Source organism: Chanodichthys erythropterus, chromosome 20 (assembly GCF_024489055.1).
Source record: "Chanodichthys erythropterus isolate Z2021 chromosome 20, ASM2448905v1, whole genome shotgun sequence".
NCBI lineage: Eukaryota > Metazoa > Chordata > Actinopteri > Cypriniformes > Xenocyprididae > Chanodichthys > Chanodichthys erythropterus.
In genome coordinates this window covers 38321321-38336174 of record NC_090240.1, presented here as the reverse complement: position 1 = coordinate 38336174, position 14854 = coordinate 38321321, and the positions used below count along the sequence as shown (strand labels likewise).

The 14854-nt window shown below is 37.4% G+C and overlaps 1 protein-coding gene across 4 annotated transcripts in view; it reads left to right on the top strand.

Moving 5' to 3' along the window:
- The window catches only part of vdra (vitamin D receptor a), a 50852-nt gene extending 36734 nt beyond the window's left edge, over window positions 1-14118 (top strand). For all 4 annotated transcript variants that reach the window (XM_067372338.1, XM_067372339.1, XM_067372341.1 and 1 more), the window contains 6 exons: window positions 1018-1202; window positions 1551-1650; window positions 2683-2863; window positions 3561-3712; window positions 3809-3925; window positions 5863-14118. In XM_067372338.1, the coding sequence (XP_067228439.1) occupies window positions 1018-1202; window positions 1551-1650; window positions 2683-2863; window positions 3561-3712; window positions 3809-3925; window positions 5863-6116 (989 nt within the window). In that variant the 3' untranslated portion in view covers window positions 6117-14118. The remainder of the gene's footprint in view (window positions 1-1017; window positions 1203-1550; window positions 1651-2682; window positions 2864-3560; window positions 3713-3808; window positions 3926-5862) is intronic.
- The last annotated feature ends 736 nt before the right edge of the window (window positions 14119-14854 follow it).

Below are 14854 nucleotides of genomic sequence, written 5' to 3'. Positions count from 1 at the left end.
TAGTAGTACCTTGGCAACAAGCTGAAATAAAATATAAAATATATATATATATATGTATATGTATATGTATGTATATGTGTGTTTTATCAGGGATATTGATTAAACGTGTTAATTTTGTGCAATTTAATTATGGGAAAAATAATGCATTCAAATTATTAATACTTTTAACGCACCCCGTCCTGTACGTCATCTTTAGTTTGGTTTAGTTTAATTACGAACATGACGCAGGACGACGACTAACTGCGTGATGAAGCATATTAAAACGCAGTTAAAATGCCACTAGAATTCAAGATATGGTTTTTGTCTTATTTTCATATAATATTGATACAGTTTGGCAATATCACACGAGCACGAGTGCCGTTTTCTCCGAATATATGCATGATAGCAAATGTGATGTGGATTTTTATACAACAGTTCAATAAACAAGAATTTAATATTGTGTTAAATTTTAGACACAATATTGTGTGTTTTTGCTCAATTTCGCCAATGAAAATCGTTCCAATAAAAGTCGCAGCAGAAGCATTGGGCTTCTCTGAACAACACCCACTGGTGATTCGTTACTGAATGAATTTACAATTTCACAAATCGAGCGAGTCGTTGATTCAGAGATTCATTCACTTGCTTCGTTCCTGAATGAATCAGCCATTTGAATGAATTGGTTGAACGAATGATTCAATGACTCATGTCTATCCATGCCATTAAACCAGCCTTAAAAGTTCCTGTGTAATGAATTCTGTTGAATCAAAAATATTTCTTTTTGTAATGTCTAATCACTTCTTTTCTCATATAACGCAATAAGGACAGGGTAATTTCTCAGCCAAACTTGGTGTGCAATTAATCAGTCGGCACATATAAATAATTAGATTAAAATTTGAACCGCTTGACAGCCCTAGTTTTAATGGTTTCAGTTTTTGGTTATTGGAAAAGCTTCACTACTTTAAAAAACATGAAGTTAGTAGTTTTGCTCCCCAACACTTATTCGGTTCATTCATACTTCACTGGTTCTGTCTCTCTCAGTCATTCTGACGGATGAGGAGGTGCAGAGGAAGAAGGATCTGATCCTGAAGAGGAAGGAGGAGGAGGCGGCGCGGGAGGCGCGGAAACCTCGTCTGAGTGACGAGCAGATGCAGATCATCAACACACTGGTGGAGGCGCATCACAAGACCTACGACGACTCCTACTCTGATTTCGTCCGATTCAGGGTCAGTCAAAGATACAGTAGAAACTGAAATATTATTAGTTTAAATCAGCTGTTTTCTATGTGAATATATAGTAACGTGTAATTTATTCATGTGATCAAAGCTGAATTTTCTGCATCATTACTAAAAATAGACACACAAATCCTGTATCAGATGTAGGCAGGTGGAGCTGGGGAGGTGGAGGGGTTCAGCAGGACTACAGAAACGATTGTTGTCTTTGATCAATGCATGTGTAATAATTTCTGCTGTTGTTTTTTTTTCTCTAATGGAGATGCTGTTCCTCTCCAATGCTTTGAGTTTTTAATTGTTTGTGATATCAGATATATTTGACTGACTCTTGTGTGTGTTTAGCCTCCGGTCCGCGAGGGTCCCGTCACCCGCAGCGCCAGTCGAGCCGCGTCTCTTCACTCTCTGTCTGATGCCTCATCAGATTCATTCAACCATTCACCAGGTGACACACACACACACACACACACACACACAGAGAGAGAGAGAGAGTGTATGGGACATTCCATAGACTTCTATGGCTTTTTATATACAGCTAATTATAAATACTAAAATATAACCATTACAAAAAATGTTCTGCATTTAAAAAAAATCTTTCGTTCCTGGATGTTCCCAGATATAGTATTTTGTCAGATTTAGCTCAGTTTTGATTACAAATTTGTGAAACACATTTACACTGCAAAAAAGAAATGATTTTCTTACTATTTGGGTTTAATTTATTTTTATTTCAGTTTTAGTTTTATTTCCAGTTAATAAATTTAGTGCTTCAAATTAAACTTATTTCAGTTTATTGCCAAGGCAACATTTCTAATTTTTGCTTGGTTTGTGTTTCAATTAATATATACATTTTTTTATTTTATTTTTAATCAGCTGGAGCAGTGTGTTGTGATTGGTCAAGCGCTTCAAATATGCTTGGAAAATGTCCCGCCCCTTTATTCTGCATTTTAATAAACTATTATAGTTTTTATCAGTATTTTGAATTAGTTTTTTTTATTTATTTTTTTTTATACTTCACATGTTAATTTTAATTGTAATTAATTTTTTTTTTTTTTTTTTTGGGGGGGGCATTTTAAATTTTGTCTTTTTTTTCTAATGTCTATAGTGTTTTTTTTCTTTTTATATTTATTATTATTTTTTGGTTATTTTAGTACTTCAGTAGTGCTATCTTGGCAGCTAGCTGAAATAAAATAAAAATAAAAACATGTTTTTTTTTTTGTTTTGTTTTTTAGGGCTATTATGGAAAAAATAACGCATTGAAATTAACTTTTAACGCACTTTAGCTATATTTAAATGAACATACATTTTTTTTAATAGTTTTAGTTAACGATATTAACGCTGTTATGAAGCGAATGACAAGATATCTGTATGTATGATATCTGATAAATGTATAATAATGGGGCAAAAAAAGATGCACGTAACCTCTTGCTACAGCTCAAGCTGTGGTGATTAACGTAATGTCTCTCTGCTGTCTCTGTAGAGTCTGTGGACACTAAGCTGAACTTCAGTAATCTGTTGATGATGTATCAGGACAGCAGCGGCAGTCCAGACTCCAGCGAGGAGGACAACTCGCGTCTGTCCATGTTGCCGCACCTCGCCGATCTCGTCAGCTACAGCATCCAGAAAGTCATCGGATTCGCCAAAATGATCCCTGGATTCAGGTGAGTTCCTGTTCTCCTCGTTTAGTCTCGACTTTCGACACGTGTCGTGATGTTTCCCACATTGCAGCTTATTCCAGCCAAAAACTTTCCACTTCGACAGGAAGCGAGCGTCTGATTTGCATTCTCACTGTTCGGTTTATGCATGTTGCTTATCCTATCAATGTTTCCTAAAACAAAAACTACTAAAAACCAAAGCATGCAAAAAAGTTCAAAATATTAATAAATCCTATAATAGTATATAAATAATACTGAAACAACACCGTACCTAACGTTTATCATCTTAATGGGAGTTAAACGGTGATCAATGGTTTTATTTACTTACCAAAGCCAGGTTTTACTCCCATTTGGCACTTGACGAGTGTTAATGTTGGATGCCGGTCTCTCGTTCAGATCTTTGCGCAGCAGTTCAGCACAAACAACACTGAAGAAGAATCTGGAATATGTGTGTGAACTTGATCCAAGCTGAGTTTGCCCGAAAGTAATAAGAGCTGATAATTTCACAACTATAATTCAGAAAACAAAGCAGTCTTCAGTTGAGCTGGTGGAGCTCAATCAAAACATCTCTCACTGATTTGGCAGACACGTTTATCCAAAGCGGCATTCAAGTTGCACATTTAGGGGATTTATGTGCTTTTTATGCATTCTGCATAAAACCAATAATACCCTGATGAAGTCTCAAGTCTGTTGTGTGTCTCAGGGACCTGACGGCAGAAGATCAGATCGCTCTGCTCAAGTCCAGCGCCATTGAGATCATCATGTTGAGGTCGAATCAGTCGTTCAGTCTGGAGGACATGAGCTGGAGCTGTGGAGGACCAGATTTCAAATACTGCGTCAATGATGTCACCAAGGGTAAGACACACACACACACACACACACACACATTTGACGTGTTCAAACACAGATGTGGACGCACATGCAAACGCTCTCACCTGTGTGTACGTGCAGCGGGTCACACTCTGGCGCTGCTGGAGCCGCTGGTCAAGTTTCAAGTGGGTCTGAAGAAACTGAACATGCATGAAGAGGAACATGTGCTGCTGATGGCCATCTGCCTGCTGTCACCAGGTGTGTGTTTGCGTTCGTTTCATCTCATATTTGATGCAGTCAGTTGCGTTTCAGCACAGCGCTGGATTTGGAATAAACCGATATATTTTGTACCTTTGCTTCCCTTAATCTAATACTGTAATAATATCATATTGATGAAAGCGATGAGTGTGTTTGTGTCTGCGCTCTGGAGAGCGTCAAAGGTTTCTCTTTACAATGGGCTTTTGCAGCGTTGAGCAGTGTAGCCAATCACAGTCATGTTTGTTGATTTCTTGAACACCATGGCCAATCAGGGGTTTTTAATTTAGTCAGAATTAGGGTTGCAAAATTCCGGGAATTTTCAAGGCTGGAAACTTTCAATGGGAATTAATGGGAATAAACAGGGAATTGCAGGTTTGCCTATAACAGGGAACTTAAATGTAGCTGGAAAAAATCGTGCAGCATAATCTTAGTTAAAACAACCAGATTTTATGCAATTTCAGTTTTTAAAATTTTACCCTGCACATTCCTCAATCACATTCACACAGCACATGACCGGGCTATTGAGGCCACACCCCCTGCATGCACTGTGCATTCCTTCATAAAATACAAAAAAACAGTAATATTGTGAAATATTATTACAATTTTTTTTTATATATATAATTATATATTTTAATATAATATTTTATTTCTGTGATCAAAGCTGAATTTTCAGCATCATTACTCCAGTCTTCAGTGTCACATGATCCTTCAGAAATCATTCTGATATGATGATTTATTATCAATGTTGGAAACAGTTGTGCTGCTTTATATTTTTTTTTATAACCTGTGATACTTTTTCAGGATTCTTCGATAAATAAGTTAAAGAACAGCATTTTAAAAAAAATACAAATCTTTTGTAAGAATATACACTACCGTTCAAAATTTGGGTGTCAGTCATTTTTTTTCTTTTTAATTTATTTTACATATTTCTTTTTTGCATCCAATTAATTCTAATTTAGTAAATAACTGTTATTTCATGTTGTTATGACCAGACTTAATGTTTATATTTATGTTTTTATATGATAAATTTTATAGAAATTTATAGAAATTTCCAATTAATTCCTGTTAAGTTTCCAAATTGAATTATTTCCAAAATTAGGTTTTCCAAGGAAATTGACCGGAAACTTTCCTGCCCTTTGCAACCCTAGTCAGAATCCACTCACTGCTCAAATGGCGAGTTATTGTTCAGCGCTGAGTTCTGCACACTCACAAATCCTCTCATTAACAAGTGTAGACACGATTTGAATAAGAGATTTGTTGTGCGTTGTAGACCTTTGTGAGATCACGATGAACTTTACGGTGATTGTAAAGGAACCAGTCTTTGTGCACTTTCTAGGCTAATCCATTCGGAATTTGAATAAAAGTCAACAAGAGTCAGACAACTGCATTCTAAAAATTTGCACATGGTTTGTCTTAAAGCATATTAAAAACACCATATAGACATAAAACAACATTTAAAAACTTGCTAACACCCATTTCTCAAGATGTAATATCAGTCTCTGGTGTCTCCAGAATGTGTGTGTGAAGTTTCAGCTCAAAATCCCCCACAGATCATTTATTATAGCTTGCAAATTTGCCCCTATTTGTGTGTGTCCCTTTAAATGCAAATGAGCTGCTGCTTTCCAGAAGAGGGCGGAGCTTTAACAGCTCAACAACAACAAAGCTGGAGAATCTCACGCAGCCAAAATGAGGAAAGTGTTCAGCCTTACATTGTTCAAACTGATGGAGAGACTCAGGAAGAAGTTACAACTTTTAGACGTTTCTGAATGGTCAGTGGATAAATATATGCAGTTGTAGAGCTGGTACAGTTTCGCTTGCGAACACAAAATGGCGGTGCCGTGGGTGGAAACATGCAGATTAAGGGGCGGTAATATTATAATAAGATCCCCATTGTGATGATTTAAAAATTAACTAATGTGTCTGTTCTTCTCCTGTAGATCGTCCAGGCGTTCAGGACCATGGGCGGATCGAAGCCCTGCAGGACCGTCTGTGCGACGTCCTGCAGGCGTACATCCGGATCCATCACCCCGGCGGGCGTCTCCTGTACGCCAAGATGATCCAGAAACTGGCCGACCTGCGCAGCCTGAACGAGGAGCACTCCAAGCAGTACCGCTCGCTGTCCTTCCAGCCCGAGCACAGCATGCAGCTCACGCCGCTGGTGCTGGAGGTGTTCGGCAGCGAGGTGTCCTAGCATCCGAGAGCCCCCCGGAACGCTCCGGAGCCCCGGAAACGTCCTGCTCCTCCTGAGACGGCCGCGAGCGGGAGCTCATCGCTTCTACACTGAGAGCGTCACAGTTCACAATATGGGGGGCTGTAGAGAGAGAGATATATGTGTGTGTGTGTGTGTGTGTGTGTGTGTGTGTGTGTGTGTGTGAGTGTGAGGGTGGTGCACAGGTCTGGATAATGTTGCGGAATTCCCGCTTTTAAGCTAGAGGTAATTCCGAACGGAATGTATTAATAATGTATGAATAGAACGATGCATATACACTAATATTTATATTTAAGAGAGAGATGGATTGTATTAAATGAAAACGTATGGCCAGGTGATCCTCTGTTGTAATAGGATTAGCAGGCTCTCCTAGTTCATGTGCATAGATGAGTGTGTTTGTGTGACGTACACAAAATTAGAATCAAATTCACAATGGCTCTGTTCCAAAACCTAGTGAGCGCCCTACGTAGATGGCATTTCAACACGTAGGTGCGTTCCTGGGACGAAAAGATGTGTCCCAAATCTAAAGCAGCATCACCAGTGTTGGGGGTAATGCGTTACAAGTAACTTGAGTTAAGTAATCGGATTACTTTTTTCAAGTGACTAGTAAAGGAATGCATTACTTTTATAAATTTACAACAAAATATCATAAGTTACTTTTTCAAATAAGTAGCGCAAGTAACTTTGTATTGACTGACAGCTCTCCTGACACCATGTTGAGAGAATCGTGAGTGCAGGAGTGTGTGAACATGACGTTATTTTAGTTTTAGACTAAATTTTAGAGCATTTACTCATCGCACTTGCACAAAAACAGATTCAGTATTCCTCAAAATAAATAAAAACTGTGAAATGCAAACTTAGAATATTGCACAAACCTGCAATAATTAAACATTTTAAATTAAACAAATATACTTTATGTATTTAATCTCACTTTATTAACCAATGTCTTTGCTGCTGACCTTTGATGATCCAATTCAACTATACTATGCAAAACTGACTTAAGATAAACATTTGTTTTAAAGCACAGCTGAAAGGTTTGTTTGAGCTGTGCCCTCTACTGTTCAGGCATGAATTTGCATTTCCTTCAGCCTGAGGCTTATTCATTTGACTTTTGGTGTGAAAGGCCTTTACATTTGCTAAAAATAAAACTTTTTGTTGTCATTTAAAAAACAAACAAGCAATCCCAGCCCAAGTGAGAAAAAGTAAGGCAAAAGTAATGTAATGCATTACTTTTCATAAAAAATAACTAAGTTTTGCACTTAGTTAGCTTTTTAGGGAGTAACTCAATATTGTAATTCATTACTTTTAAAAGTAACTTTCCCCAACACTGATTTTAACGCGTTATTTTTTTTTGCCATAATGAATCGCACAAAATTAACACCTTTAATCGATAGCCCTAATAAAACACATTTTCATGTTGTTTTTATATATTTTATTATTTTTAAAATAAATAAAAATTTAAGAAAAAAAAACAGTTGGGAGTAACCCAATACTGTAATGCATTACTTTTAAAACTAACTTTCCCCAACACTGAGCATTACACATGGGCTTCTCACGAATGCAATCCCATAATGCATTGCAAAGTGCTAAATGGTGGGAAAAACCAACCTAGACCGCGACTTGAATGTTTCGATCACCAGCATTGTTGCATTTCTAACTCAACCTCATGAAAGATTTTCATAAACTAAAACGTATACTGAAAAATACTAAAACAAACTGAGAAAAAACAAATGAAAGTGTATTTACTAATTAAAAATAACTTCAAATAAAACTGTTATTATCATGACTGTTAGTTGTTCCTAGAGTTTCTCAACGTTTTCTGACTCTAAAGCCTTAAAGTAGTTATAAGGCCATATAAGCTATTTCTAGAAATAACATGCAAGAGAATTTTTGATTATAATAAATATACTTTGATTAACAACATACCAGTGTCCAATTCTGTTTAAATACATTGCAAGTCAGGTCAAACGCTATTCAAATGAGATACTGCCTAGGTAGTGAGTCACTTTTCAGAGTTCACTAGGTTTTGGGACAGTGGCCACTTTGACTCGCAATTGTGAGCAGATTTATTGGCCGAAATATTGCAAAAAATATCAGCCAATTGGCCTGGCTGATAGATCTGTCAGTAGTATTCATGATAAATTATAAACACACTACTTCACACACACACACTCTCACACACTTTAAAATGCGAGAGGGGGCCTGACCTGTTGGTCTGATGTCTGTATAGATAGGAACTTAGATGACCACAAGAGAGCTGAAACGCAGGAACCGGCCCCAGAGATCGGCCCGAATGCTGCTCTACGTTATTTATCATTCATAACAAGGCCATCCGGCTGCTTCAACCTCATATTATCTAAATCTCTACAGTGATTTAGTCTAAGGCCTTACTTTACCCTGCTATCAGATCTTGACATAAAACTCGATGTATTATATGCGTTTACTAAAGTGCTGGATTTTGCAGAGCTGTTAATATGCCAATATCATGTTGTTTTGAAAGCGGACATCGCTGTTTGATTAATGTTGGGTTTTTTTTATGTCGTCATCAATTTTTGGGTCTCATTCATCAAACCCAAGCAGAATTGTCTATCAGACCATTTTAGGTTAACTGTCCTATTGATGTTTTGTAGAATAACCAGTTTTACTTACTCAAATGGTTTGTGAAATCATGCTTTATGATCATTTGATGGAAATAGTATTCATGGTCTATACAAGTTGTTTCACAAATGCACCAATTTACATAGAATTTCCCCTAATGGTTTTAACTCAATGCATTGAATTCCTCTAGACCCTTCATAATAATGTTGCATGAAAGATTTATGCCAGTTCTGCTTGTTTTATAAATGCGTCCCATTCCATGCGGTTCTGCGCTGCTCTCTTGTGGTCATGAGCTGTAAATACCACTGATAGTGTTTCTGTACATATGTCTAATGAAAAAGGATAGGCTAATACAGTTAATCAGCAGAAAAGAAGCTTGGGAGAAATATGCAAATCTGATATTTTCTTATGTTTTGGTGTTTTTTTTCTCTCAGATGACATAATAAGCTTTTACAACCGTATCTATTCCTGATGCTTTTAGGTGCGAATTCCACATTGAATTTTATTGTTATAATGATTATCATGGCTTAGTTTTGTACGGATTTTGAGACATCAAACTGGACTCTGTTATATTTTTATTTCTGCAAATCAACGAGACATCTCAAGCAGACTGTGTTCTGATCTCAGACAACTCAAAACTGGTGCTTTATTTTTGTTTTTGCTACAACCGCTGCCTCAAACTAGCCAACCTGACATACACGCACGTAACAGTCCATTCAAAGGACTCGTCAAAGCTTTAACATTACTGCGGGTGAAACGGGAAGAGGAGCTCGTCCAGACGTTGGCTGCTAACGAAAGAGACTACGTCTGCTTTATCTCAGCTGTAAACGAAAGACTTCTGAAGAGCTGGACGGTTCCTCGAGAGTAGGAGCATCTGGAGGAAAGATGGCGAAAACCGCCTTTTGGACGACAGACCGAATTGCAGATACATGTGTATATACCAGTTATGATAAGCTTTGGTTGGATTATACTAGTTTTATTAGCCAATGATAGAGGGTTTTTGCAACTGCGAATGCTCCTTTTCACCCCCGGATCCAGACCGTCTCTGCCTCCATAGCCTTTGCGAAACTCAACTCAAACGCAAATGGATCACTTGCATCCAATCAACAAGGGAAATAAGTCGTCTCTGTCCCACTCTGGATTTAGCAGAAGGCTTTGCCTTCATCACCTCAACCATGCTAAAATAGAGAGGACCTCCAGCCACAAGAGTCCTGCCAGTTTTGGGTTTGCTTCATTGGGTGTCAACGTATGGACGTCTGAATGGGGTAAAATTGGGGTTTCTGTCACCCCAGTGTCCCTTCATCAGTATTTTCATGAGGGGGAAGTTGTTGTGGATGAGTAGGAGACCATCTTCTGGACTGTCTATGCACTTTGGATCAGTTAAAGTCAGTCTCAGAGATCCTGCGGAGGTTGTACCTTCTCTCTTGGATGTTCTTGGCTGAATTGAAGGCAACTGACCAACCTACAGCTCTAATTGTTGGTAAAGCTCTTGGTTGGTCTTGGGCCACGCAGCTAGACTGAAGAAACCCATGTATCCCATCATCCCTGAGAAATCCTGGAGCTGTTGGGAGTGGGTTTCTTGAGTCTAGCTGAAGGAAAACGTGTACGTACGTCGAAGCGGGTGAACGAATCGTTGATTGCTGATTGTTTAAGGAAAACACAAACCACCAGGTGCCGTTGTTAACCAAAATGAACTACCTCTCTCATTCATTCACACCATTTCAATGTTTGTTTGTTTTTCTTTTTTAAGAAACACTAAATCCTTTACTTATTTATTCCTCTCTGTCTCAAATGCTGGACTGTTTACCTCAAGACGTCTCCATAAGCCTGTAGCTTAAACGTTGCTTTAATGCCTGTAATTGCGTCCGTCATTCGTAACTACGACTTCCCGACTCGTAAATATGAACTTCCCAGTACGACCTGAATGCACCACCCCAAGACGCACGTTAATGAGCGTTTCGTTTGGACGTTTTTATAGCAAACACTCAATGAGATCTTCCAGATGAAACGCTCACGTCTTGGCAACTTCATCGCAGGGAGATGCACACGTTAGCCTGACCGCTAACAACTGTCAGTATTCGCTCTTTCTCACGCAGAATGTCAATGCATTGACAACCAAGCTAGCTAATCCCAAAGTATCCTAAATAAGCTAGTTTTAAGTATTGTCTGGTTAGCATTGGAAAAACTGTGCATGTCTTCATGACCGGGCATTGCAGATGTCTGCTTTGCATGAAGTTTTCGTCTGTATTCGAGCTAATAGCATACCAGCTCAACTCTAGCGCCCTCTTGCTGCTCCGTTTGGTTTTTCCTATTTCTCTGCATCTCTTTGTCCCGATGGTCTGTCCAGATTTTTAACCTTGTGGGAACTCAATCAAGGGTCATATTATTTATAATAATAACTATTATAATAAATGCTTTTATCAATGTTAATATTAATTATAATAGTATAATTATTATTAAAGGTGCCCTAGAATCAAAAATCTCATTTGTTTAAAAGACAGGCGAATCTCAACATAACACCGACTGTTACGTAACAGTCAGGATCATTAATATGTACGCCCCCAATATTTGCATATGCCAGCCCATGTTCAAGGCATTACACAAGGGCAGCCTGTATTAACATCTGGATCTGTGCACAGCTGAATCATCAGACTAGGTAAGCAAGCAAGAACAATAGCGAAAAATGGCAGATGGAGCAATAATAACTGACATGATCCATGATATCATGATATTTTTAGTGATATTTGTAAATTGTCTTTCTAAATGTTTCGTTAGCATGTTGCTAATGTACTGTTAAATGTGGTTAAAGTTACCATCGTTTCTTACTGTATTCACGGAGACAAGAGCCGTCGCTATTTTCATTTTTAAACACTTGCAGTCTGTATAATTCATAAACACAACTTCATTCTTTATAAATCTCTCCAATAGTGTGTAATGTTAGCTTTAGCCACGGAGCACTATCAAACTCATTCAGAATCAAATGTAAACATCCAAATAAATACTATACTCACATGATCCGAAGCATGCATACAGTATGCATGATGAACATTTTGTAAAGATCCATTTTGAGGGTTATATTAGCTGTGAGAACTTTGTTTATGCACTGTTTTATAGTCGAGAGCTCCGGGGGTGGGGAGTGCGAGATTTTAAGGGGCCGCAGCCTGAATCGGTGCATAGTTAATGATGCCTCAAAATAGGCAGTTAAAAAAATTTATTTAAAAAAATCTTGGGGTATTTTGAGCTGAAACTTCACAGACACATTCAGGAGACACCTTAGACTTGTATTACATCTTGTGAAAGAACGTTCTAGGGCACCTTTAAATAATAATTAATGCTATTCTTCTTATTCCATTTTGTCTAGATGTTTTCGAATACATCCATCCATCTGGACATGACCCTTTCTCATTCTGTTTTCTCCCTCATCTAAACACCTTCTATCAACTATAAACCTTCACTGTCACTGTTCATTTCTGCCATTTCTCCATCCATTTCCCCCTAAACTACACAAACACACACACGTTCAGATTCGCCACCAGCATTTACTTTACAGACAGAAATACTTAGTAGTCTATTTAGCGTAGAAGTCGTATAATTTCATGTTGTATGACTGACAGGTTACTTCTCAATGTTTTGACACTATTAAAACCGGATTCTCCATGCTAGCTCAGTGAAAGACCTCTGTGTGCCTACACCCCAAAGCCTTATTTTGGGATCGTGTCAGGGTTGGGCGTTAGTTTCAGTGTAGTTCTGCCCAGAGTTCATTTATGAGATTGAAGCTCATAGTCAGACTGGACACATGTTGAATTTGGAAATGAAGGGTACTACTCTCAGGCCAGAAACATACTTTATCGAAGTATGCAAATGCAGATTTGAGCGCTCAACACTTTGCAAGCATGCAGCTTCTTGAGCGAGAAACAAGATGTAGGGTGGGACTTGATTTCGTCCATTGGTAACTGATTGGATTGTTGTCGTTTGCAACGGGAGGGGAAGTTATTTTGATTAAAGATTGAGGCACCGCAAATAATAGTCAATTTGGAATTCATTAACTTCATTCTTCAAACAGTTGTTCCAATATGACCATAGAATTGTAACCATAGATCGTAAAATTGGCCAAAGAAGAAGACTGTTCATCAAAAATAAAACATTTGGAAAGAGTTTGTGTAGCTGGAAGCGCTTGCATTCATGGACCTTTTTGAAGCCTTCAGATCTGTTCAGTCTGACTGTGATTCCTCGACTCTCCGAATCGAACAAACCAAAACAACAGGAAAATCTGGATGGTTTCTTAGAGATCCAAACACATTTGTCTCAGACAGACGGTCCGAGAGAACGCTCCTGGAATCAGGTGCCTTATTTTCCATATTTACAAACTTTCACTCAAACGCATAATGCAGTTTTAGGTCAATTGTGGCATTTTCTAGCAAGAATTCTGTCACAAGATTTAATAAATAGTCAGTATTGTGATATAATAGTAATTTGCTTAATCGTCCGAAGATCAGGAATTCTCACTGATTTAATTGTTCATTGCTTGGTTGCAGGTGTTTTCAAGGAATGAATGATAATTCATGTCATTTGGGATGAGCTGGTTGGAAAGCAGCACTTTTATCATGCTGTTCTGGATACGGTACTTGTCTGTTTGAGACGTGGTTTCTTGGTTTTCTCTTCAGAATTGCCGTCATTTACTCACCCTCATGTCATTCAAAACTGTAAAACACAAAATGAGATGTTTATTTTTGTCATTTTAAAACTTTCCATACAACGAAAGTTGGCGGTGATATATCCTGCCAATCTAGAATATAGTGCATGAATATGTTTGTCCTTTTTGGGATTTGGCATATAAATCACTGTCCACTTTCTTTGTGTGGAAAACAGAAACTCTCCTTTTGTGTTTCATGGGAAAATGAAAATATTGCATGGCAGAGGGTGAGTAAATTATAACTGATTTAATCATGTTGGTGAACTATTCCTAAAATAGTTAGGAACCCTGAAAGAAATGCATTAAAGTTGTTGAACAAAAGCTCCAAACTTTCTTTTTTTTTTAGATCAGTTTTGAAGAGAAATCTTGAACACAAAGGGCACCTCGGTGGATCACGGTTTGGATCTCCGAGAATCTATCATGACTTTCCAAATCACAAAAACACACCTCACTTCATTTTTAATACTAGAAACACACAAAAATCTCAAGACACTTGTGTATGATTTGTGTTGTTTCATTCTGAAACTGTCAGTCAGGGTACACCTGATTTGGTCTGTACCATCTCATATGTGTTGATCTGTCTTTTCCCTTGAATGTCCATTACACATTTATTTTGTGCATTGTATGTAGTAAATGAGATGTTTTGAAAAAAAAAAAATCATAAATAAACAGCTGTATATACTGATGCATAAACCTGTGAGACTGTCTATCAATAAAACATTCAGACAGAAGAGAAAGAGTTTAAAGATGACCGACTGAAGAATGAATGTTACCAGATATGTTTCCATGACCATTTATATCAGGAATATCATGAAATATCTTTTCATATTACACCCTGATGATCAATTTTAAAACATTTTAACGGAAATCAGCAAAATGAGCCAAATGAAATGAAAAATCAGTGAAGATTGGAAACAGATTATCTTTTTACAGAGTTTAAGGGCATCCATTTGACTGGTTTATTTGGAAAAATGAAATCTGTAATGAAAGATATTTAAATTGCCATTACACCACTGCACACAAACAGAAGTATGAAGGATAAGCCAGAGTTGCTCTCACATTTCAGATTTTAAAGGTAAAATAGTGTGAACAAAACATTTTTACCAAATTTGTGCGCTGAATTATGTTCCTATATTTTTATTCATGGAAACATTGATGAACCCCAATCAGACTGTTTCTCAATATCAAGTAGCCTATGGCAACATTATAATACAAAATATTATTTATTAAACATTAATAGCCATTATAAACTTTGTATTTAATATTATATTTCAATAAGTTGCATTTTGGACACCGTATCTGTAACTTGAGTAAAAAAAAAAAACATTGTACAATTGTTTTCTTCTGTTATTTTAATAAGAATTGTATAAAAAGTTGCAATAAATGATGCATCCCATGAGACATTACACGATGTATCTAAGAAAACAAC